The sequence below is a fragment of the Procambarus clarkii genome, chromosome 35, assembly GCF_040958095.1.
Source record: "Procambarus clarkii isolate CNS0578487 chromosome 35, FALCON_Pclarkii_2.0, whole genome shotgun sequence".
In the NCBI taxonomy this organism is placed as follows: Eukaryota; Metazoa; Arthropoda; class Malacostraca; order Decapoda; family Cambaridae; genus Procambarus; species Procambarus clarkii.
Window position 1 is genome coordinate 38275263 of NC_091184.1, and position 25713 is coordinate 38300975.

At 43.4% G+C, this 25713-nt stretch overlaps 1 protein-coding gene across 9 annotated transcripts in view; it reads left to right on the forward strand.

The window, feature by feature from the left end:
- The window catches only part of LOC123768505 (biorientation of chromosomes in cell division protein 1-like 1), a 125906-nt gene that overhangs the window by 4129 nt on the left and 96064 nt on the right, over positions 1-25713 (forward strand). For 5 of the 9 annotated variants that reach the window (XR_011230495.1, XR_011230496.1, XR_011230494.1 and 2 more), the window contains exons 2-3: positions 6591-6804; positions 10679-10911. Coding sequence is in view for 3 of the 9 variants with exons in the window: in XM_045759119.2 (XP_045615075.2) it covers positions 10814-10911 (98 nt within the window). In the remaining 6 variants the exon portion in view is untranslated. Of the gene's footprint in view, positions 1-6590; positions 6805-10658; positions 10912-14313; positions 14461-25713 lie in introns of those variants that run through there. The other 4 variants (XM_045759120.2, XM_069336380.1, XM_069336378.1 and 1 more) reach the window with 4 other exon arrangements.

The following is a 25713-nucleotide window of genomic DNA, read 5'->3' on the forward strand; positions in this document are numbered from 1 at the left end:
GAAAACTCGATGGGTTGTTCATCCTGTCACTTGTACCCAGACATAGTTGGGGGACTTGCTTAACTGTCTGAAGTGAACAGCTTCTCAAACAAGAAGATTAACATTTGTCAACCCTTAAAATCTTACATTATTTTGCTGGTCCAAAATGGGGGAATCTTTTAAGAACAGTATCTATATTTGACATAGTAGTTTCCTAACTCAAACAATGAGATTTATGATTCTACACACATTTCTAATGTCTTAGATGCTCACATTCTCTCAGGTAGTGGTCAAGACAGTGCCCGTCACACTCACCACAGATTCTGCTACTCGGGTGCTCAACTGTTGTTTCCATTCAGAATCTCCAGGAATATTTGTATCCAAGACGGATTCTTGCTATTACTGATTCCCTCCCATGGCCACCTACTCTTCATCCATAATGATTGGGATTGCTAGCTGCAACCATATTGTACCAGCATACATATTCACTTATTTGTTCTTCTATCCTCCTTTCCTCAGTTATATTGTCAGTGATGTTGCCTGATAATACCTCTAATTTGTAGAAGAGTCTTGGGTATGAAGTATTCAATATGGTCTCCTTCAGCAGCCAGCACATCTGCTCGTTCATTTCCATAGATTCCAACATGGGAGGGGATCCACAGGAATTTAACGACTCTTCCGTGATTGGTTAGTACTCTCATAGATCTCTTGATTTCAGTGACTATCACAAGATTTTCTGCCTGAATTTTACTAAGGCTTTGCAGTGCTGCTTTTGAATCAGTGCAGATCACTGCACCGTTAGTGTTTCTTTATTAAATTAACATTGAATATGACGATGGTTACTTTTGGAGACCTAGGTGCTGCATTTTTCATCTTAATACCTGCATACTCTGTGTTTAGCAACATGTTTACAAAAGCACTGTTGTTTGTAACGAAGACAGTCACTTTCATTTCTAGGTAATTTATTGAACTTGTTAAAATGTGCCACAAAGGCTTCACAAAACCACTCCACTTTTCCCTCTACTGTGGTTCCCAGAGGACAATCTAGGCGTAGATGTTTCACAGCAGCCGAGTTTGGTCGTGCCCTTGTTGACTGTTTACGACTCTGACTGTCATTTGCCCCGCATATCCACCATTTACACAATGTATCAAGCTGTAGCCAAGGCAAGGGAGTACATGACAGAGCTCAGGTAAGGTAACTGGGAAATTTTTGTTTGTCTCATCTCTCACAACTTCCCCCTCAGGCAGGCATGGAAAGATATTAAAAGAAACGCGATAACATCGGCCAAGTGTCACATCCTCGCCCCTCTACACAGAGCAAACGAGTTAGTCGACAATGCTTGGGCAACCACTTTTAGCTTCAATAATTTTTTCCCAGACACACAATTCACATTAAATGCTGGTTATGGAGATCGAGAAATGCTTTGACTTCATGTTCCACAAGGAAAATGAATGCAATGTGTCATTTACTGAGTTTGAGTTATTTTCGGCCCTGACCAAAGGTAAAGCCACATCCCCCGGTGAGGATGGTATCACTTGACATATTGCGTTTGTTTCTTTAGTACCAGGGAATCCCCTTCTTGAGCTGTATAATATGGGCTATGTTACTGGGGAACTTCCTATCTCTTGGACCAACAGTATAATCATTCCAATTCACAAGCCAAGTCAAGAGAATGCTTTCCGCCCAATTTCCCTTACTAACTACATTTGCAAAACATTCGAGAGAAAGATTCCTAAACCGTCTCCTCCATAGAATAAGAACCATTCTATTCCCCCAGATATATGGCTTCATGCATGGAAGGAGTGTGCATCATTGCATCACCACCTTTCTTACCCTGCACACTGAAGTCATATACTGCCTTCCTAGATCACAAGTCTGCCTTTGATATTTTAATCGACATGTTATCTTGAGTGAGCTTGCAAGAATGGATATTGGTGGTCCGCTTCTTTGTTGAATCAGGTTACTTATCTAACAGGAAGTCATCTGTATTTTTCCAGGGGCATAGGAATGTAACAAGACACTTCGAACTAGGCACCCAACAGGGGGGTGTCCTCAGTCCTATCTTATTTACTCTGTACCGAGTAAACCCAACGTGCACATCATTAGCTATGCTGATGATACAATGATACACACCACTGGATATGCTAACACGCAGAACACTTAACTAGATTTATTCCTCCAAGGAGTGCCGGACCAACCGGGCTGTGATGGGTATGTGGGCCTGCGGGCCGCTCCAAGCAACAGCCTAGTGGACCAAACTCTCACAAGTCAAGCCTGGCCTCAAGCCGGGCTTGGAGTAGAACAACTCCCAGAACCCCATCAACCAGGTAAGTCTGTGTAAGACTCGTGTCAGGACCTTGGTTTAGTCATCTCGGCAGAGAAAACGGATACTAAATCGGCCTCCACCCAGGCAGGAGGAGCTGTTCGCAATATGCATCTGTATGATGGTGGGTATGATGGGTTCCCAGCTATGTAACCTATGTAAACAGATTCAAATATCTTTGCCTTCAGGTGCCACTGTATGGTCCTGTTGTATTCAGACTCTGTCTTCAGTATAAAAAGACTGAGCTCTCAAGGCTGTTTCAGGTTATCGCTTAGGCTATGGTGCCAATGTCAGAATTGTCAAAATGATGTACCTTGCATACATCAGATCTTTAGTGGATTGTGCTGCACCTCTGCTTGCTTTTATGCCTGAAGGAAAGCTCGGAGGGCTTGAAAAATTGCAGAACGAGGCCTTGAGGATAATCCTTGGGTGCCCTCGAATCACAAAGATACTTAACATGAGAAAGGAATAATATACCGAGCGTCGTTGATCGTGTTATTGAAATTAACTGTCAAATTGGTAAAAAGTGCTTAGGTTAGCTCATCCTAACCCTTGAACAAAAGCCCTCCAGAATTTCTTTATTAACGGTCAACATTGTTCCAAATGGATAACTAAAACTGGAACTACAGCCCAAGCCTCGTCTTGAGACAAAGCTCAATGCCCTAAGCCATATTGATGCTCTGTCCACAAATCATTCTCTCTCAAATCATATACACCGATGGTTCCCTACACCGCCCCACGGGTGCAGCTGGAAGTGCAGTTGTCCTGACAATGGGCGATAGCTTATACTTAAAATGTGTAGTCCGTATAAACAACTGGGCCTCGACCCTTCAGACCGTGCTATTTGCCTTGTTTCTTGCACTGAAATGTGTACAAGTCTCCAAACTTGATACATTAATTGAAAGTGACAATCATCCTTAATTGCTCTCAATTCTTTTAAGACGTAACTAACATGCTCGTGTCTGAAGCTAGACACAAATACAACAAAATTACTAATGATGGTAACAAGTGTCCGTTTCATGTGAACTCATGTTGGCCTCCGAATGTATGATAGAGCTGATAAGTTAGCCAAAGAATCTTCATTTAAAGGAGAAATTGAGTATAACTTTGGATTGTCAATAAGTAGCCTGTGAGCAATAATACACCAAGAACTTATACAAAATCTTGTAGATATGAAGCAAAGTGAAATCGACGCCAGTAATTTCATTTTTTTTTTTTTTTTTTTTTTTTTTTTTAGATATATACAAGAGTTGTTACATTCTTGTACAGCCACTAGTACGCGTAGCGTTTCGAGCAAGTCCTTAATCCTATGGTCCCTGGAATACGATCCCCTGCCGCGAAGAATCGTTAGATCTATCATACTGTCATGCAAGGGGAGCCACACATTTATGGATCATCCAATAAAATCAGCAGACTTATAGATGTTACTACTGCTCGGCTTAGACTCGGTTACAACTATCTCTGGGAATTCTCATTATCTGCTGATGTAGACCTGACCAAATGTAAACTCTCATTTATTCGCACGCCCTCCGTCACTATGTGATGGAGTGCGAAAAGATACGTGAATTCATAGACAATTATGTAACAAGTGTTCAAGAGATGTAAATATTTCATTCAAAATCCTCTAGTTTAGTTCATTTATTATGCACCCCATACCCATCTTGTGGGCGGTAGTGGAAAGGGTTACAGAGGCACATAATGGGCTCAGGGACTGAACCCCACAATTCATTTAGCTAAGCAAGTTACAATCTTGATGACCTAGTTACAAAATTCAATATAAGTCGTCACATCAACAATGGGTTCAAGATCGACCTCAAGTACAGGTTCTAAATTAAGCAACTGACATATGTGGAGAGCTAGTGTCAAATTTTATATGTTTGTCCTGCACACCGCTTTCTGACCAGGGGGAGAAAGATACTGGCAGTATGGGGCGTTACAGTTTATTGAAGATTAAATTCTGCAGAACATGTAAATATATAAAGTTCACATAAAGTAAGTAATTATATAAAGTTTATATTAAACACGGTTTATATTATAGACTTAACAAAGTTGATATTATATAAAACTTAATATTGAACATGTAAATATACAAAGTTTCAAATATAATTTAAGGAATATATAACGTTTATATTAAAATATATGAAGTAAATATATAAAGTAAATATATAAAGTAAGAATTAACAGTAACAATTCCAAGGACTAGATTTAACTTAAAAGGTACACCCGTAGTAAGTATGAGACCTTAGCCTATAGTGACTTCTTGATTTTGCGAGGGCAGCGGCGAGGGCAGGCGGAGTGAGGCGGAGCCCCGTTGTTCGCCCGTATTTATACGGCCCCAAACTGCCCGCGCAACGCCGCGGGACGCGCTGCGCAATTGATTCTTTCTCCCCCGCCAGAAACATCCCCGCTTGTGATGCAAGCAGTGACCATATCCCATCCAGTGGGCAGCGGTGGATAGGTTACAATCACTTAGTTACTATCTACAGTTAGCAAACTGGGGATATTTGGCTAAAATTTCTGGTAGCAGATAATTTTGAATGAAATATTTAAACATCGCTGGAACATTGGTTATAGAATTGTCTCTAAATTCACGTATCTTTTCGCACTCCATCACACAGTGACGGAGGGTGTGCGAATAATTTTGTTGACACAGTTTACATTTGGTCAGGTCTACATCAGCAGATAATGAGAATTCCCAGAGATACTTGTAACCGAGTCTAAGCCGAGCAGTAGTAACATCTAGAAGTCTGCTGGTTTTATTGGATGATCCATAGATGTGTGGCTCCTCTTGCATGATAGTATGATGATAGATGGAATTACTGGTGTCAATTTCACTTTGCCTCAGATCTACAAGATCTTGTTGAAGTTCTCGGTGTACTGCTGCTCTCAGATTGCTCATTGACAATCCAAGGTTACATTCAACGGCTCCTTTAAAGGCAGATTCTTTGGCTAACTTATCAGCTCTATCATGCATTCGGAGGCCAACATGAGATGGAGACCACATGAAATGGACTCTGTTACCATCCTTAATAATTTTGTTGTATTTGTGTCTAGCTTCGGACACGAGCATGTTACAGTTATGTCTTAAAGAGTTGAGAGCATTTAAGGATGATAAGGAGTCACTTGCAATTAATGTATCAAGTTTCGAGACTTGTACACATTTCAGTGCAAGGATCAAGGCAAATAGTTCGGTCTGAAGGGTAGAGGCCCAGTTGTTTATACGGACTCCCCACTCAAAGTACAAGCCATCGCCCATTGTCAGAACAACTGCACTGCCTGCTGCACCCGTGGTGCGGTGTAGGGAACCATCAGTGTATATGATTTGAGAAAGAGAATGCTCTGTGGACAGAGCATCAATATGGCTTAAGGCGTTGAGCTTTGCCTCAAGACGAAGCTTGGGCTGATCTCTAATTTGCTTCTTGGGTGGAAAGGGAGGGGTTAAAACTAGAAAGGGTGTAACCTCCCACGGTGCAGGAAAGTGCCGTTGTTGTTTCTCTTGGTACAAATCATGAACCCCATACATTCTGAGTCGAGTTCCAGTTTTTGTTATCCATTTGGAACAATGCTGATCTTCAATAAAGAAATTCTGGAGGGCTTCTGTGCAAGGATTAGGATGAGTTAGCCTAAGCATTTTTATACCAATTTGACAGTTAATTTCAGTAACACGATCAACAACGCTCAGAATATTAAGTTCCTTTCTCATATTAAGTATCTTTGTAGTACGAGGGCACCCAAGGATTATCCGCAAGGCTTCGTTCTGCAATTTTTCAAGCCCTCCAAGCTTTCTTTCAGGCATCAAAACAAGCAGAGGTGCAGCATAATCCACTAAAGATCTGATGTATGCAAGGTACATCATTTTGACAATTCTGACATTGGCACCATAGCCTGAGTGATAACCTGCAACAGCCTTGAGAGCTCGGAGCCTCTCTTTATACTGACGACAGAGTCTGAATACAACAGGACCATACAGTGGCACCTCTGCCACTGGAAATCTTAGCCAAATATCCCCAGTTTGCTAACTGTAGGTAATAACTAAGTGACTGTAACCTATCCACCACTGGATGGGGAGCGGTGTGCAGAAACAAACATCAACTGTAACAGTCTCCACCTATGTCAGTTACTTAATTTAGAAACTGTACTTGTGGTCGGTCATGAACCCATTGATGATGTGACGATGTGTATTGAATTTTCTAACTAGCTCATCAAGACTGTAACTTGCTTAACTAAATGATTTGTGGGGTTCAGAGCCCATTATATGTCTGTAACCCTTTCCTCTACCACCCACAGGATGAGTATGGGGGTGCATAAAAAATGCGCTAAACTAAACTCTAGATGACAATAGTGTGGTTGGGAAATGTCGCTATCAGCAGCCTGATAAAACAACAATGTGAACCACCCACCACAGAGGACAGTGTCGACGAGCATCCCTCCCACGAGAGCGAGGCCGCCCGGACCACCGCAGTAGGGCGCACTCGCCGGAGGATGAACAAGAGGCTCTCAGGTAGGGATATATTGTTGTGCTTGCAGCTACACAATCACAAGCAACAGCTTTACTCCTGACAATGAAATCGTTATAATTCTAAATAGACTGAGCACGTGTACAGCAGTGTAAAATAAATGTTTAGACAAATTTAATGGCATTAGTTACCAGTATTCAAAAAGTAACAGTAGCCATATGACAACAGTAGTATCTAATTCAAATGTTTATTCAGGTAAAGTTATATTAATAAATGTTCACGTTTAAATGTATACAAATTCAACAACTTTAATTGTTAAAATGGCTGCGCATATTTAACTGACTTAGTTTACTCAAATTTACACTTAATTTTTACAGGAAAAATGCAATATCATTAACCTAACACTGATCAGTATAATTATATATTATTAGATATTAATGAACTACAATTCCCGGTTTGACATAAGTAGAATAATTTTAAACAGATGAACAATTTACCGACATTTAAAGATATTTTATAATCTTACGTTTTTCTTATGGTGTGCCTATACGATGTCCTCAGTGTTCCTCCCCCCATCCCAGATCCTCTTAAGCCCCCCCCCCCTCAACCCAGACCCTCCCAGTACTCTATCCTAGACCCTCGATCCTTGTCGCTCTATTCCCGGGGGCATCAAAGGAAACTGAGGCTGGACAGCTTCCATGTACACACACACACAGATGGGATTCCAAACAAAGCAAACGAACTTGGGTAAAGAGCACAAGAGGAAACCCCAGATGTAATAGGACTCACAGAAACAAAACTGTCAGGAACTATAACAAATTCGGTGTTGCAATTGTACACCAAGAACTTCAACAAAATCTTGTAGATCTGAGGAAAAGTGACATCAACACCAGTAATTCCATCTGTCATCATACTATCATGCAAGAAGAGCCACACATCTATGGATCATCCAATAAAATCAGCAGACTTCAAGATGTTACTACAAGTATCTCTGGGAATTTTCATTATCTGCTGATGTAGACCTGAACAAAGAACTGCATGGAGGTGAAGAAACACGGAGAGTTAAGCTAGTGGATGTGGCAACAATAAACTTTTGAAGGCAGCATTACAGGGGATCCCACAAGAATGAGAGGCAACGACGAACAAACTAGACTTTACTTGGTATTTGCTTTAACCAATTCCGACATAAGGGAAATCAACTTCGAAGACTGTTCAACACGCTTCCGCTACACATAACTGGCAAACCCCTCACAGTGTTAAAGAGAGAACTGGATAAGCACCTCCAAAGGATACCTGATCAACCAGGCTGTGACTCATACGTCAGGCTGCTAGCAGCCGCGTCCAACAGCCTGGTTGATCAGTCCAGCAACCAGGAGGCCTGGTTGCTCGTCACGGCCCTTGTGGATTTGTTCAGGAGGCCTGGGCCGCGGGGATGCTAAGCCCCGGAAGCACCTCAAGGTAACCCCGTGGGGATGAGCGATCACAGTGTACTCGCCTAGTTGTGCTTGCGGGATTTGAGCTTTGGTTCTTTGGTCAGTGTACTGATGTTTGAGTGTCTGGTAGAAGTAGAGCTAACTGACTCAATGAAAGAACCAGAAAACAAAAGGTTGGCATACCGAAAGGGAAGCTATGAGGAGATTCTTAACAGATATAGCATGGGAAACAGAGCTCAGATGAAAGACGGCCCAAAACGAGATGGATTGCATTACCCAGAAGTGTAAGGAGGCAAAAGATAAGTTTGTCCCAGTCCAAAAGGAAAACAAAATGCATATGAGGAACCCGTGATATAATCAGGGATGTAAGCTTGCAAAGCAACTAAGTACAAGGGCATGGAGAAACTATAGAAATAACAGGATACCAGTGAGCAGATAAAGATACCAGCCTGTCAGGAATAAGTACCTTAGGATGAGAAGAGAGGCAGAAAGACAATACAAAAATGACATAGCAAGTAAGGCAACGACAATGGAAATTGCTGCACTGCCACATCAGAAGGAAAACAACAGTGAAGGAAGAGGTAACGAAACTGAGAATAGGGGCAGACAGGGTCACTACGAATGATCAGGAAGTGTGCAAGGAACTCATTGAGAAATTCCAGGTCTTCACATTAGAGCAAGGAGAAGTATCAGAGATAAGAGAGGGATTATCTAACCACGCACCACTGGATGAGTTCTAGATTACTAGTGGGGAGGTAAAGAAGCACTTGCTACTGTTGGATGTGACAAAGGCTATAGGCCCAGATGGAATCTCACCATGGATACTAAAAGGAGTAGAAGTACTGTGCCTGCCACTCTCCATTGTGTATAACAAATCGCTGGTAACAGGAGAACTACCAAAAATTTGGAAGATTGCTAAATATAGTCCCGATATACAAGAAGGGTGCCAGATAGGAGACACACTCTCCTGACAGAACTACAGGCCAGTGTGTCTACCTTGCATACCTTGCAAGGTGATAGAGAAGATTGTGTGAAAAAACTAGTAGAACATCTGGAGCGAAAGAATTTTGTAACATATCACCAGCATGGGTTCAGGGATGACAACTCTTGCCTTGGGATCAATTGAATTCAATGATCAGGCGACAAAAATTAGGCGAGAAAGGGAAGGGTAGGCCGGCAGACTGCATATTTTTGAATTGCCAGAAAACCTTTGACATAGGACCTATTAGAAGACTAGTACATAAACTGGAGATACAGGCAGGAATAAAAAGGAAAGTACTCAGATGGATAAGGGAGTAACTAAGCAACAGAAAGCAGCGAGTCACTGTGAGGTCTCAAGTGGAGAGACATCACTATAGTGGAGTCCCATAGGGTTCAGTCCTTGGACCTATCCTGTTATATGTAAACGATCTCCCAGAGGGAATAGACTCGTTCCTCTCAATGTTTGTTGAAGCTGCAAAAATTATGAGAAGAATTAAGACCGAGGAAGATAACAAGAGGCTACAAGATGACCTAGACAAACTGGAGGAATGGTCCAACAAATGACTACTAAAGTTCAACCCAAGTAAATATAAGGTAATGAAACTAGATGGAGGGAACAGTAGGCCAGTCACAGGGTACCGAATGGGAGACGAAGTCCTTCACGAAACGAACATACGAGAGAAAGATATGGTTGATATTACACCGAACCTGTCTCCTGAAGTCGACATCAAAATAATATCAGCGGCGTATGAGAGGCTGGCTGACATCAGAACTGTCTTTAGAAGCCTGTGTGAGGAGTCATTTAGAAGCATGTATACCATATGCAAGACCAATACTGGAGTATGCGACTCAAGCATGGAGTCCATACCTTGTCTAGCGTAAGACGAAGATGGGAAGGTTCAAAGCTATAGTACCAGACTAGTCTGAGAACTAAGAGGTAAGAGTTACGAGGAAAGCCTGCGTGTTGTATTATACACGATAACTGTACTGCACTTTCAAAATTTCGTAATTTCAGTTTGTTGTGTGTAAAGAACTGATTAATGTTATTAAGGTATAGTTTAGTTTAGTTCATTTATTATGCACCCCATACCCATCTTGTGGGCGGTAGTGGAAAGGGTTACAGAGGCACATAATGGGCTCAGGGACTGAACCCCACATTTCATTTAGCTAAACAAGTTACAATCTTGATGAGCTAGTTACAAAATTCAATATAAGTCGTCACATCAACAATGAGTTCGAGATCGACCACAAGTACAGTTTCTAAATTATGCAACTGACATATGTGGAGAGCTAATGTCTCAATTGATATGTTTGTCCTGCACACCGCCCCCCATAGATGCCTGTATTTACACTGTGCTCACGGCACCGAACTGTGCAAAGCTGAGAAGAAAATAGTTGAACGAGATGATCCAAGTTGGTAGAGACGACCTTTACATGTCCAATGACGCAGTTCAGCTGATGGACAGACGCTGTGATAACACCAGGCTTGTAAATCTCATTTCAGGGCGAGGCACTCTGGAGGCCACAGCTAGCATCGTCCTGGTGACCAGTGTGGTGAAGTGCTGTGCGGTAGGGAACAGTGTGGCGGTGGTGAGCAGTGAGGCGGTGGGCAGGGTACAGAACACGACGGGGACTGAACATGGAGGAAAGCAGCAGGAGTTCATCGATTTTTTACATTAGAGAGGAGGAGGAGGAGGCCGAGGACGACGGAAGGAATGAAGATGGATCAGATACAGAGTGAGTGTATATTATTATTACTTGTTTGTTGGTATACTCGCACACACACAGGGACAGGAAGCCTTATGCTTAATGAGGTGAACCTAGGCCAACTACTGCCATTTCCCAAGATGCAACCCATGACAACTGTGTAACTCCCATGTACATATTTACTGCCAAGTCAACATAGGCATGAGGCGAACGGAAATGTGTGTTAGTTTATTATGTAGTTGGGCACAGTTTAAAGTTCCGGGAGGTGAGTAAGACAGACAAGGGCTTCTTAACGGGTTCAAGGTAGAAGCCAGAGCAGTGACTCTCTCTGGTCTTCACCCCAGCTAATGCCTATGACCGAAAAGGTAAGATTAATAATTCTAACACGAATTTTCTCTTTCTTATGTTTCTCTTCACTGTCGATGGTAATTGAAAAATCAATTCTCCAAAATTCATTTTTATTTCTAGTCTGTGTCCTGCACGCGTTTCGTAATAACTTATTACATTTTCAAATACTTTAGTTTACACACACAACTGTAAATGTAAACACACATGTTGTTGTTGTTATAGATTCAGCTACTCGAAACAAGTTCCAAGTAGCACGGGCTATGGTGAGCCCGTAACTTACCTGGCACAGGAGCGTGGCCTAACCACACAAAATACATCCATACTTATACTCGCTTTGGGTGAGGTGATATGGTACAAAAGTTTTGGGTGAGAACTTTGACACTTGCACATGATAGAATACGAATCAATGGGTATAAAAACATAAGAATGGAAGTAGAGTAACTGGAGAAGGCCTATTGGCCCATGCTTCCTCTTGATGCTTCTATATTGGTTCGGGGGTCTTGAAGTGGGTAGAATATAGTTGTGCATTAATTGGCTGTTGATTGCTGGCAATCAATCAAGTCCAGCAATCAACAGCCAATTAATGCACAACTATATTCTACCCACTTGAAGACCCCGAACCAATATAGAAGCATCAAGAGGAAGTATGGGCCAATAGGCCTTCTGCAGTTACTTCCATTCTTATGTTTTTACGAACATAATGTTGGATCAAAGCATAAATTGAGTTAAAAAAAAAGGGGGGTGGGAAACCATGGCGAAAGTCAGCAGTTATACAAGTTGGTCAACAAACAGTATTGTTTGAAAATAACAAGACATGGGTTGATGTTTAGGGAGGTAAGGTAGGTTATATGGAGTAGTACATAGTAGGTAGTACTTAGTTTTCTATTAAACTGGTTGAGAGAGGTACAGCCTTTGACATGATTGGGAAGGTCATTCCACATTCTGGGTCCCTTGATTTGTAAATCATTTCTAGTTTGGTTAAGTCGCACCCTTGGAATATCAAATAGATATTTGTTTGTGGTGTGGTGCCCATGGATTCTGTTACAACTTTTTACCTGCTTGAGGAAGCCTTTAAGGTCAGGATTGGCATTACAGTTCAGAGTTATAAATATATAGAGTACACTTGAGAGGATATGCAGTGGCTTAATATCTAACATATTCAAAGATTTAAGTAAGGGTACCGGTAAGGGTAAATTAGCCTAGAACCCAGTTCCTTAAAAAAAAAATGGTGGCACTCTTAACCCAGGCGTCGAGTGTTTCAGAAGCAATGGGGACAAAATTGTAGTGGTCCCCGTGAGTGGCAGCGCCACCCGGATATGCAACACTGAAGTCCAGTTAGTAGGTGTTAGCCAGGATTGACACACACGTGTATTCCCATACCAACTGCTTGCCATTCTTCCAGGGGGTTCACTGTGATACCATCTGGGCAACCAATAAGAGCAGCAGAGTTACGGGGCGTTAGGTAACGGGGCTCTCTCTCAGATGGGCATCCAGCTGTGGTGATCGAGGCTCTTCGATCTCTTGAAGTAGTTAACTTCACAGTGCCTCGCGTGCCATCCACCTGTGCCCACTTGTACCCAGACATAGTTGGGACTTGCTTAACTGTCTTAGGTGAACAGCTTACCAAGCAGTATGATAAACATTTGTCAACCTTTAAAATCTTACGTTATCTTACAGGTGCAAAATGGGGAAATCTTTTAAGAACAGTATCTATATTTTTGACATAGTATTTTCCTAACTCGAACAATGTTGGGCTTATTATTCTTCTACACATTTCTAATGACTCTAGATGTTCACATTCTCTCAGGTAGTGGTCAGGGCGGTGTCTGTCACTCACCACAGATTCTGCAACTCCGCTGCCCAACTGTTGTTTCCATCACGAATCTCCATGGATATTTTTATCCAAGACTGATTTTTGCTATTATTGATTCCCTCCCACGGACACCTCCTCTTCATCCATAATGATAGGGATTGCCAGCTGCAACCACCTTGTAACAACATACAGATTCACTGGTTTATTCTTCCATCTTCCTTTCCTCACTTACCTTGTCACGGTGATGTTGCCTGATAATACCTCTTAATTTGTAGAAGTCTTGGGTATAAAGTATTCAATATGATCTCCTTCAGCAGCCAGCACATCTGCTCGTTCATTTCCACAGATTCCAACATGAGAGGAGATCCACAGAAATTTGACGACTCTTCCCTGATTGATTAATACTCACAGCTCTCTTGAGCTCAGCGACTATATCGCAAAGTTTTCTGCCCGATTTTTAGTAAGACTGTGTAGTGCTGCTTTTGAATCAGAGCAGATCACTGCACCGTTAATGTTTGCTTCAAGGAATCTTAACGCCGTACCAATGGCAGTTATACCACAATTCTCTTCCCTGAGATCATTGACATCTATCACAGAGCTACAACAGGTTAGGCATTTCCGATTTCTTCAGTCTGATCGCTTTCATGTTTAAGCTGCCGGAAAATTTTATCTGCTCGAAGTGTTCCATTAATGCAGGCGATGAGTCACAATAACGTGGCTGAAGTATGTTGACCAGACCACACACTAGAAGTTGAAGGGACGACGACGTTTCGGTCCGTCCTGGACCATTCTCAAGTCGATTGAGAATGGTCCAGGACGGACCGAAACGTCGTCGTCCCTTCAACTTCTAGTGTGTGGTCTGGTCAACAATGTTCCATTAATCTTCTGCATCATTTGTGTTGTTTAGTGAACGCTGGGTATCTCCGCTGTCTGGAATACAGGCAGTACATTAGGAGTCTTTCGGTAGCAGTTCTCTCATGTTGTCTTAGCCTTGGGCTGGACGTTATTACCAGAACAGCCAAAATCAGAGAAACGTTTCCGTAACCTTCCACTTCAATAACTTATCATCGTCGGCATATCTTCATTGAAAAGCACGACAATAACAATTCTAGCGATCAATATCTTTTAACAATTAATCAAACTTTATAAAGGTAAATTGTATGATAGAGAATAAAATATTGTGTTAGGGTAAGGTGTGAGGGAGGGAGGGTTGTGATGTGGCAACAGTGCGCGGGCAGGAGCAGCTGGGCTGGAGGTAGGGGCGGCGGAGGCAGTGTTATCCCGCGGGTGGCGAGAGATGTGTGTGTTGCCTTAAGTGTCGTGTGCGGCCCTCGCATCCTGCCCAGTCTCCGCTACTCTCTTAGGCAGATAAAACGCCTCACGCTGAGTGACAAGCGTGTAAATAATGGCAAGAAACAGTGAGAGTTGGTGTTGAAGATATATATGTTTCGGACTGGGTGTGAGATTGAGTGCTCGCTGCCCTCCCTTTAAACACTGCGACAGGTTAAAGTGAATCTCACCTTAGGTTGACTCTGAACTACCAATAAGTTACTCTTAATAGTATGAACGCCGGAAACGCTTGTTACCATGAAAATGCATCAGATAATTTATAAACATTTATTAATGATTAATAATAACACGGTGATTTTTATACACACAAAATATATATTAATAATGATTATGTATAATAATTGGTTAGGCTCTTGCTTGAACGGGTTTGGTGCCATGAGTTAACTGGTGGCGATAAGGACTGTAGGCTGAACCAGATAAGGAAGTCGTGGGCTCGTCTTAGTATCTTGGATCACAGATATGACATTCCCAAGATGACTCGAGGGGGGAAATGACTGTAATATTAATAAGAGTGCCCAGTATAATGAAGGGGGGGCGGGGTAATGCAGAGAAAGACAACATATCTTAGACGCACAAAAGACAACAAACAAACAAAGAGACAACGAACTCTATGAAGACAATGTAAGACTAGAAAGACAACCCCTAGTTTTTCTAGGGGTTGCCCTAGAAAAACATCAGCTCCTAGGAAGGGAACAGACCCCTAGGAAAATATCAGATCCTATTAAGATAATACACCCTAGGAAAATGTCAGACACTAGGAAGATATCAATCCCCTAGGAAAACATCAGACCCTAGGAGGCAACTGACCCTAGTAAGGTAACAGACCCTAAGAAGAACAATCCCCTAGGAAAACATCAGACCCTAGGAGGCAACTGACCCTAGTAAGGTAACAGACCCTAAGAAGAACAATCCCCTAGGAAAACATCAGACCCTAGGAGGCAACTGACCCTAGTAAGGTAACAGACCCTAAGAAGAACAATCCCTAGGAAAACATCAAAGCCATAGGACGACAACAGACCGCAGGAAGACAACATAATCGTAGCTAGGAAGACAACAGTCATTAGGAAAACATCAGATCCTAAGATGACAACAAACCCGAGGAAGGCAATGGACCCTAAGAAGACAACAGCCACTAGAAAGAGAACAGACCCTAGGAAGACAACAGACTCTATAGTGACAACAAGCCCGGGGAAAACGGTGGATCCTAAGAAGTGAACAACCAAAAGGTAGACTGTTAACAGACATTAAGAAGACAAGTCTCCATGGAGGCAACAGACCCTAGGAAGACAACAGACCCTAGGAATACAACAGACATTAGGAAAACAGCAGCCCCTAGGAAGACAACAGACCCAATGCAGATATAACCATAGAAAGACAACAGTCCTTGGGAAAATATCACACCCTAGGAAAACAAGAAACCAGAGGAAGACAAGAAACTTGAGGAAGACATCAGAAAGACAGTAGACTATGGGGTGAACAATCCTGAAGAAGACAATAAGATTCTAAAAAGACAACAGCTACTAGGAAGACAACAGGCCCTAGGAAAACAACAGACACTAGGAAGATAACAGCCACTTGGAAGCAAACAGACACTAAAGGGAGACAACAGAGCGTATTACGACAACATACTTAGCTTAGAAAGTCAACAGGCCCTAGAAAAATATGAATTCTAGGAAGTTAAAATATCTACATTGAACTAGTAATGTCTATAAGAATTACTACATTGTTATCATGGTGTGACTTAACGCCATCTAGAGACAAAAATATTGACAAAACTCTAAGCCGGAACGGAGGCGCAGAGCTCGCGTTAAAATAAAAATACAAAATAAAAGTTTTGCTTTGCGTCATCCGAGGTTTCTCTGAAAAGGTTATTGTGAGTAGAGTGAGGCTTTCTTTGTTATGGATAAGTCTACTGTGAACAGTGGCATTGTGAAGTGTAGTGAACAGTGTGTGGTGTAGTGAAGTGTGTGGTGAACAGTGTGTGGTGCAGTGTGTGATGCAGTGAACAGTGTGTGGTGTAGTGAAGTGTGTGGTGAACCGTGTGTGGTGCAGTGAACAGTGTGGTGTAGTGAACAGTGTGTGGTGAACCGTGTGTGGTGTAGTGAACAGTGTGTGGTGTAGTGAAGTGTGTAGTGAACAGTGTGTGGTGTAGTGAACAGTGTGTGGTGTAGTGAACAGTGTGTGGTGAACCGTGTGTGGTGTAGTGAACAGTGTGTGGTGTAGTGAAGTGTGTAGTGAACAGTGTGTGGTGTAGTGAACAGTGTGTGGTGTAGTGAAGTGTGTGGTGTAGTGAAGTGTGTGGTGAACAGTGTGGGGTGTAGTGAAGTGTGGGGTGCAGTGAACAGTGTGTGGTGTAGTGAAGTGTGTGGTGAACAGTGTGGGGTGTAGTGAACAGTGTGTGGTGTAGTGAAGTGTGTGGTGAACAGTGTGGGGTGTAGTGAACAGTGTGTGGTGTAGTGAAGTGTGTGGTGAACAGTGTGTGGTGCAGTGAACAGTGTGTGGTGTAGTGAACAGTGTGTGGTGTAGTGAACAGTGTGTGGTGTAGTGAACAGTGTGTGGTGTAATGAACAGTGTGTGGTGTAGTGAACAGTGTGTGGTGTAGTGAACAGTGTGTGGTGTAGTGAACAGTGTGTGGTGTAGTGAACAGTGTGTGGTGTAGTGAACAGTGTGTGGTGTAGTGAACAGTGTGTGGTGTAGTGAACAGTGTGTGGTGTAGTGAAGTGTGTAGTGAACAGTGTGTGGTGTAGTGAACAGTGTGTGGTGTAGTGAACAGTGTGTGGTGTAGTGAAGTGTGTAGTGAACAGTGTGTGGTGTAGTGAACAGTGTGTGGTGTAGTGAACAGTGTGTGGTGTAGTGAACAGTGTGTGGTGTAGTGAAGTGTGTGGTGAACAGTGTGTGGTGTAGTGAAGTGTGGGGTGCAGTGAACAGTGTGTGGTGTAGTGAAGTGTGTGGTGAACAGTGTGTGGTGTAGTGAAGTGTGGGGTGCAGTGAACAGTGTGTGGTGTAATGAACAGTGTGTGGTGTAGTGAACAGTGTGTGGTGTAGTGAACAGTGTGTGTAGTGAACATTGTGTGGTGTAGTGAACAGTGTGTGGTGTAATGAACAGTGTGTGGTGTAGTGAACAGTGTGTGGTGTAATGAACAGTGTGGTGCAGTGAACAGTGTGTGGTGTAGTGAACAGTGTGTGGTGCACAGTGTGTGGTGTAGTGAACAGTGTGTGGTGTAGTGAACAGTGTGTGGTGTAGTGAACAGTGTGTGGTGTAGTGAACAGTGTGTGGTGTAGTGAGTAGGGTGTGGTGTAGTGAACAGTGTGTGGTGTAGTGAACAGTGTGTGGTGCACAGTGTGTGGTGTAGTGAACAGTGTGTGGTGTAGTGAACAGTGTGTGGTGTAGTGAACAGTGTGTGGTGTAGTGAACAGTGTGTGGTGTAGTGAACAGTGTGTGTAGTGAACAGTGTGTGGTGTAGTGAACAGTGTGTGGTGTAGTGAACAGTGTGTGTAGTGAACAGTGTGTGGTGTAGTGAACAGTGTGTGGTGTAGTGAACAGTGTGTGTAGTGAACAGTGTGTGGTGCACAGTGTGTGGTGTAGTGAACAGTGTGTGTAGTGAACAGTGTGTGGTGTAGTGAACAGTGTGTGGTGTAGTGAAGTGTGTGGTGAACAGTGTGGGGTGTAGTGAACAGTGTGTGGTGTAGTGAAGTGTGTGGTGAACAGTGTGTGGTGCAGTGAACAGTGTGTGGTGTAGTGAAGTGTGTGGTGTAGTGAAGTGTGGGGTGCAGTGAACAGTGTGTGGTGTAATGAACAGTGTGTGGTGTAATGAACAGTGTGTGGTGTAGTGAACAGTGTGTGGTGTAGTGAACAGTGTGTGGTGTAGTGAACAGTGTGTGGTGTAGTGAACAGTGTGTGGTGTAGTGAAGTGTGTAGTGAACAGTGTGTGGTGTAGTGAACAGTGTGTGGTGTAGTGAAGTGTGTAGTGAACAGTGTGTGGTGTAGTGAACAGTGTGTGGTGTAGTGAAGTGTGTAGTGAACAGTGTGTGGTGTAGTGAACAGTGTGTGGTGTAGTGAACAGTGTGTGGTGTAGTGAACAGTGTGTGGTGTAGTGAACAGTGTGTGGTGTAGTGAAGTGTGTGGTGAACAGTGTGTGGTGTAGTGAAGTGTGGGGTGCAGTGAACAGTGTGTGGTGTAATGAACAGTGTGTGGTGTAGTGAACAGTGTGTGGTGTAGTGAACAGTGTGTGGTGTAGTGAACAGTGTGTGGTGTAGTGAACAGTGTGTGGTGTAATGAACAGTGTGTGGTGTAGTGAACAGTGTGTGGTGTAATGAACAGTGTGGTGCAGTGAACAGTGTGTGGTGTAGTGAACAGTGTGTGGTGTAGTGAAGTGTGTGGTGAACAGTGTGTGGTGTAGTGAAGTGTGGGGTGCAGTGAACAGTGTGTGGTGTAATGAACAGTGTGTGGTGTAGTGAACAGTGTGTGGTGTAGTGAACAGTGTGTGGTGTAGTGAACAGTGTGTGGTGTAGTGAACAGTGTGTGGTGTAATGAACAGTGTGTGGTGTAGTGAACAGTGTGTGGTGTAATGAACAGTGTGGTGTAGTGAACAGTGTGTGGTGTAGTGAGTAGGGTGTGGTGTAGTGAACAGTGTGTGGTGTAGTGAACAGTGTGTGGTGCACAGTGTGTGGTGTAGTGAACAGTGTGTGGTGTAGTGAACAGTGTGTGGTGCACAGTGTGTGGTGTAGTGAACAGTGTGTGGTGTAGTGAACAGTGTGTGGTGTAGTGAACAGTGTGTGGTGTAGTGAACAGTGTGTGGTGTAGTGAACAGTGTGGTGTAGTGAACAGTGTGTGTAGTGAACAGTGTGTGGTGTAGTGAACAGTGTGTGGTGTAGTGAACAGTGTGTGGTGTAGTGAACAGTGTGTGTAGTGAACAGTGTGTGGTGTAGTGAACAGTGTGTGGTGCACAGTGTGTGGTGTAGTGAACAGTGTGTGGTGTAGTGAACAGTGTGTGGTGTAGTGAACAGTGTGTGGTGTAGTGAACAGTGTGTGGTGCAGTGAACAGTGTGTGGTGTAGTGAACAGTGTGTGGTGTAGTGAACAGTGTGTGGTGTAGTGAACAGTGTGTGGTGTAGTGAACAGTGTGTGGTGTAGTGAACAGTGTGTGGTGTAGTGAACAGTGTGTGGTGTAGTGAACAGTGTGTGTAGTGAACAGTGTGTGGTGTAGTGAACAGTGTGTGGTGTAGTGAACAGTGTGTGGTGTAGTGAACAGTGTGTGGTGTAGTGAACAGTGTGTGGTGTAGTGAACAGTGTGTAGTGAACAGTGTGTGGTGTAGTGAACAGTGTGTGGTGTAGTGAACAGTGTGTGGTGTAGTGAACAGTGTGTGGTGTAGTGAACAGTGTGTGGTGTAGTGAACAGTGTGGTGTAGTGAACAGTGTGTGGTGTAGTGAACAGTGTGTGGTGTAGTGAACAGTGTGTGGTGTAGTGAACAGTGTGTGGTGAACAGTGTGTGGTGTAGTGAACAGTGTGTGGTGTAGTGAACAGTGTGGTGTAGTGAACAGTGTGTGGTGTAGTGAACAGTGTGTGGTGAACAGTGTGTGGTGTAGTGAACAGTGTGTGGTGTAGTGAACAGTGTGTGGTGTAGTGAACAGTGTGTGGTGTAGTGAACAGTGTGTGGTGCACAGTGTGTGGTGTAGTGAACAGTGTGTGGTGCAGTGAACAGTGTGTGGTGTAGTGAGTAGGGTGTGGTGTAGTGAACAGTGTGTGGTGTAGTGAACAGTGTGTGGTGTAGTGAACAGTGTGGTGTAGTGAACAGTGTGTGGTGTAGTGAACAGTGTGTGGTGCACAGTGTGTGGTGTAGTGAACAGTGTGTGGTGCACAGTGTGTGGTGTAGTGAACAGTGTGTGGTGTAGTGAACAGTGTGTGGTGTAGTGAACAGTGTGTGGTGTAGTGAACAGTGTGTGGTGCAGTGAACAGTGTGTGGTGTAGTGAGTAGGGTGTGGTGTAGTGAACAGTGTGTGGTGCAGTGAACAGTGTGTGGTGTAGTGAGCAGTGTGTGGTGTAGTGAACAGTGTGTGGTGTAGTGAACAGTGTGTGGTGTAGTGAGTAGGGTGTGGTGTAGTGAGCAGTGTGTGGTGTAGTGAACAGTGTGTGGTGTAATGAACAGTGACTAGTTTATTGAGCAGTGTGTGGTAAAGAAAATGAATAGAGAAATATAGTGAGTAAGGTGATGACCTGGATGCTTATAGTACGACGATCATCACTACGTCCAGTAGAGGATGCTCACATCTGGCTCTTCTTAATTACGTTTGCTGAGCTGTGAGGTGTGTGGGGGCGGGGCGGATAGCAGATCATACCACAAACACCTACACCCAGACTGAGATACATAAGTACAGTGAGAGTGTACTTATGTATGATTGCGGCGACTGAGGTCCAGATCTTTACATCCCGCCTACTGGTCTTCTTGTACCTATTGTGTTAGAATTGATAGCGCTAGAACAAGCAGAAATGCACAAGTTCAAAACTGATATATATATCACATAACACGAGAACATGACACAAGAATAGAGACAGTATGGACCAAGGACGAACGCGACACGAGCCGGTCATGTTGTCATCAACATGTATGGCACGAGTGTGTTTATTTGCAATTCAATAGCTTCGTCACAGTTGGGTTTGAGAATTACTGGTACCGCGTACTCTGATGTGATTGTGGCCTCAGACAAAATCTTGTCGTTTGTCTCAGAATTCGTATAAGTATGTTATTCTACTATCCCTTTATTTGTGGAACAGTTTGATTTACACACACACACACACACACACACACACACACACACACACACACACACACACACACACACACACACACTGAGCTAGAATAAATTTTCTTATCTTTCTGATAAAGAAAGAGATCTAGGGGTGGTTCTAGATAGAAAACTATCACCTGAGGACTACATAAAGAATATTGTGAGAGGAGCCTATGCCACGCTTTCTAACTTCAGAATTGCTGTTAAATACATGGATGGCGATATACTAAAGAAATTGTTCACGACTTTTGTTAGGCCAAAGCTAGAATATGCAGCAGTTGTGTGGTGCCCATATCTTAAGAAGCACATCAACAAACTGGAAAAGGTGCAAAGACATGCTACTAAGTGGCTCCCAGAACTGAAGGGCAAGAGCTACGAGGAGAGGTTAGAGGCATTAATTAAATATGCCAAAACTAGAAGACAGAAGAAAAAGAGGTGATATGATCACTACATACAAAATAGTAACAGGAATTGGTAAAATCAATAGGGAAGATTTCCTGAGACCTGGAACTTCAAGAACAAGAGGTCATAGATTTAAACTAAATAAACACAGATGCCGAAGAAATATAAGAAAATTCACTTTCGCAAACAGAATGGTAGACGGTTGGAACAAGTTAGGTGAGGTGGTGGTGGAGGCCAAGACCGTCAGTAGTTTCAAAGCGTTATATGACAGAGTGCTGGGAAGACGGGACACCACGAGCGTAGCTCTCATCCTGTAAATACACTTAGGTAATTACACACGCGCACACAGTATGATTTTCGAACAGGTAGATCCTGTGTAACAAATCTCTTGGTTGTTTTTATTATAGAGCCACAGAGACAGTACAGGAAAGAGATGGTTGGGTTGACTGTGTCTATCTGGACCTAAAAAAAGCTTTTGATAAGAGTCCCCCACACAAAAGGCTGTTCTGGAAACTGGAGCATACTGGAAGGGTGACAGGGAGACATCTGACTTGGATGAAAAATGTTCTGAAACTTTATAATACACTATGCATTGTAGTGTATTATAAAAATACATTTATTCAAACATACAAGAAGGATGAGAAGGTGATACGAAACATAATTGACAGGAATTGCAAACCTTGCTGTGAAAACGCAGGGATTCGTGCCGTCATTTATTATAAGAACCCTCGTACATCTTCCCTCATTATGAGAACTAACATCGCTGCCGCCTCTGACAAACTGAGGTTTGTCCCGGTGAGGTCCTCCTAAAATCACTTGACATTTTCCTTTGAATTGAAGCCTTGAGGTTATCTTGAGATGATTTCGGGGCTTTAGTGTCCCCGCGGCCCGGTCCTCGACCAGGCCTCCACCCCCAGGAAGCAGCCCGTGACAGCTGACTAACACCCAGGTACCTATTTTACTGCTAGGTAACAGGGGCATAGGGTGAAAGAAACTCTGCCCATTGTTTTTCGCCGGCGCCTGGGATCGAACCCAGGACCACAGGATCACAAGTCCAGCGTGCTGTCCGCTCGGCTCCCTTCTCCTAAACCTACTGTTTCCTCTATGATTTTCATCTCTTCTGCTGTTGTGTCCACCCTAGATGATATTTCCTTTTCTAAACACCCGAAAATTATTATGGACTTCTATCTGCAGTGTTTTGTACGGATTCACTGTTGGTAACCAGTTCTTTCCTAATTGCTTGCATAACTTCTGCTTCTTGTTGGTCATTTCTGGTTTTGACTTCCGATCACACTTCCTTGATCGTCTCTTTCTCTTTGGAGTTGTTCACCATATGTCTATTTTTCATGTTAATTTCCTCAAATTCACCGCTCTTCACTTTCCATAGCTCATTTTCTTTCACCAGTTTCTTGATGTGTTCTTCCTGTGTCTTTATCTTGTCCGTTCAGGCGGTAATGGCCTTACCTTGCTGAAGAATACTTCCTTTTAAAGTGCGAAACTCATCCCTGAGAGCTCCATTTTCTTCTAATTCAAGTACTTTTTCTTCATACTTCTTTAGTATGTCCTCTATAATCTCTAGCCTGCAAAGGAAACCTTTTATTATATCTTGTGGCGAGAATCCTTTGAAACAATCATCTGTTGGTTTGTTTACCTTCCCTGTGAAAGTGTGAGTACCCTGTGAGCTTCGGCCTCACACGCGTGGGGTCCCCGGTTCGAGTCTCCCAGAACCCAGGTGAATGGAACCTTCCCTGTGGTGACGGCCATCTTTGTTATTGGCGATCTTTGGTTACGGAATATAAACTTTTCCAACATAGAATTTTCACTCGCTTTCACTTATTTCTTGTATCTTATTTACTTTTAAACTTTACAATACCTTTATGTAACCTAGGACACAACTTATAGTCCTCAACCTGGTTCCCAATACTTAGGCAATTTGATATTCCTGGAGCCTGCTGTTGCTGTGTGTGTGTGTGTGTGTGTGTGTGTGTGTGTGTGTGTGTGTGTGTACTCACCTATTTGTGCTTGCGGGGGTTGAGCTTTGGCTCTTTGGTCCCGCCTCTCAACTGTCAATCAACTGGTGTACAGATTCCTGAGCCTACTGGGCTCTATCATATCTACATTTAAAATTGTGTATGGAGTCAGCCTCCACCACATCACTGCCTAATGCATTCCATCCGTTAACTACTCTGACACTGAAAAAGTTCCTTCTAACGTCTCTGTGGCTCATGTGGGTACTCAATTTCCACCTGTGTCCCCTTGTTCGCGTCCCACCAGTGTTGAATAGTTTATCCTTGTTTACCCGGTCGATTCCTCTGAGGATTTTGTAGGTTGTGATTATGTCTCCCCTTACTCTTCTGTCTTCCAGTGTCGTAAGGTGCATTTCCCGCAGCCTTTCCTCGTAACTCATGCCTCTTAGTTCTGGGACTAGTCTAGTGGCATACCTTTGGACTTTTTCCTTGTGCTTGACAAGGTACGGGCTCCATGCTGGGGCCGCATACTCCAGGATTGGTCTTACATATGTGGTGTACAAGGTTCTGAATGATTCCTTACACAGGTTCCTGAACGCTGTGTGTATATGTGTGTGTGTATATGTGTGTGTGTGTGTGTGTGTGTGTGTGTGTGTGTGTGTGTGTGTGTGTGTGTGTGTGTGTGTGTGTGTGTGTGCAGGAAGGGCAGTAGTTGGGTCTCGTTAGGCTACCAGGAACCATCACCACTTGCCAGTCAGCAGCCACCTGGGACATGCCTGAGTTACCTACACCTGTGACGCTCATACGCACCTTCCTCTACATGTGGCTTAGTTGCATGGCTGTCTACATGTGGCTTAGTTGCATGTCTGTCTACATGTGGCTTAGTTGCATGTCTGTCTACATGTGGCTTAGTTGCATGTCTGTCTACATGTGGCTTAGTTGCATGTCTGTCTACATGTGGCTTAGTTGCATGTCTGTCTACATGTGGCTTAGTTGCATGTCTGTCTACATGTGGCTTAGTTGCATGTCTGTCTACATGTGGCTTAGTTGCATGTCTGTCTACATGTGGCTTAGTTGCATGTCTGTCTACATGTGGCTTAGTTGCATGTCTGTCTACATGTGGCTTACTTACATGTTTACATGTCACTTTATTACATGTTTGGTTATATGTTGCTTACATATGTCTGTGTGTCTCTTAGTTACACGTTTATCAACACTAGCCTAGTTACATTTTTGCCTACAAGTGGAAAAGGGTTGTGTCGAGGGTTGAGCAGTTTATATATATATATATATATATATATATATATATATATATATATATATATATATATATATATATATATATATATATATAATGTGTCAAATGTAATGAGACCCATTAATCACAACCTGCAATAATATCTTCATGTGGTAGGCGATGGCTGGTTACATTTGCAGCTGAGAACTAGAGAACTGAGAGTCAGTAATGATAACTAGACACCATGATATATTAACTGGGGACAGGCATACCGATGAGTAACTCAAATCTAGTCATGAAGAGCCTAGGTCAGGGCCTGGCAAGCAAGGCAGCCAAGAGACCTACAGCCCTATAGTGCGTCAAGTACCTTCCGACCGTCAAATATGCATTAGCTGCTCTTCTCGTGGCTTACCTTGAGGTGCTTCCGGGGCTTAGCGTCCCCGCGGCCCGGTCGTCGACCAGGCCTCCTGGTTGCTGCACTGATCAACCAGGCTGTTGGACGCGACTGCTCGCAGCCTGACGTATGAGTCACAACCTGGTTGATCAGGCTGTGATCAACCGAGGCTTAGCGCATATTTTTTCCGGATTCAGGACTAGTCAGAGAGCCGTGAGAGATGGCTGATTACTGATCACGTTCCTCATTTGGGCTAACTTCGTGGACAATCATAACTACGGGATTAACTTTGTGAACCTCGTAGTGCAGTCGGGGTTCGTTCTCGACGCACAATCGAGAATTCCGTGTTCGAATCCTGTGGGGGGGGGGGTGTGCAGAAATAGTTGGGGACATTTTCTTTCACCTTATGCCTCTGTTCACCTGACAGTGAGTAGGTACTCAGGAGTTAATCAGCTTGTTGCGGGGTCAGTAATTCGACCTTAGGGGGGGGGGACCTCGATAAAAGCCAAAACGTGTATGAATTAATACTCTCTGG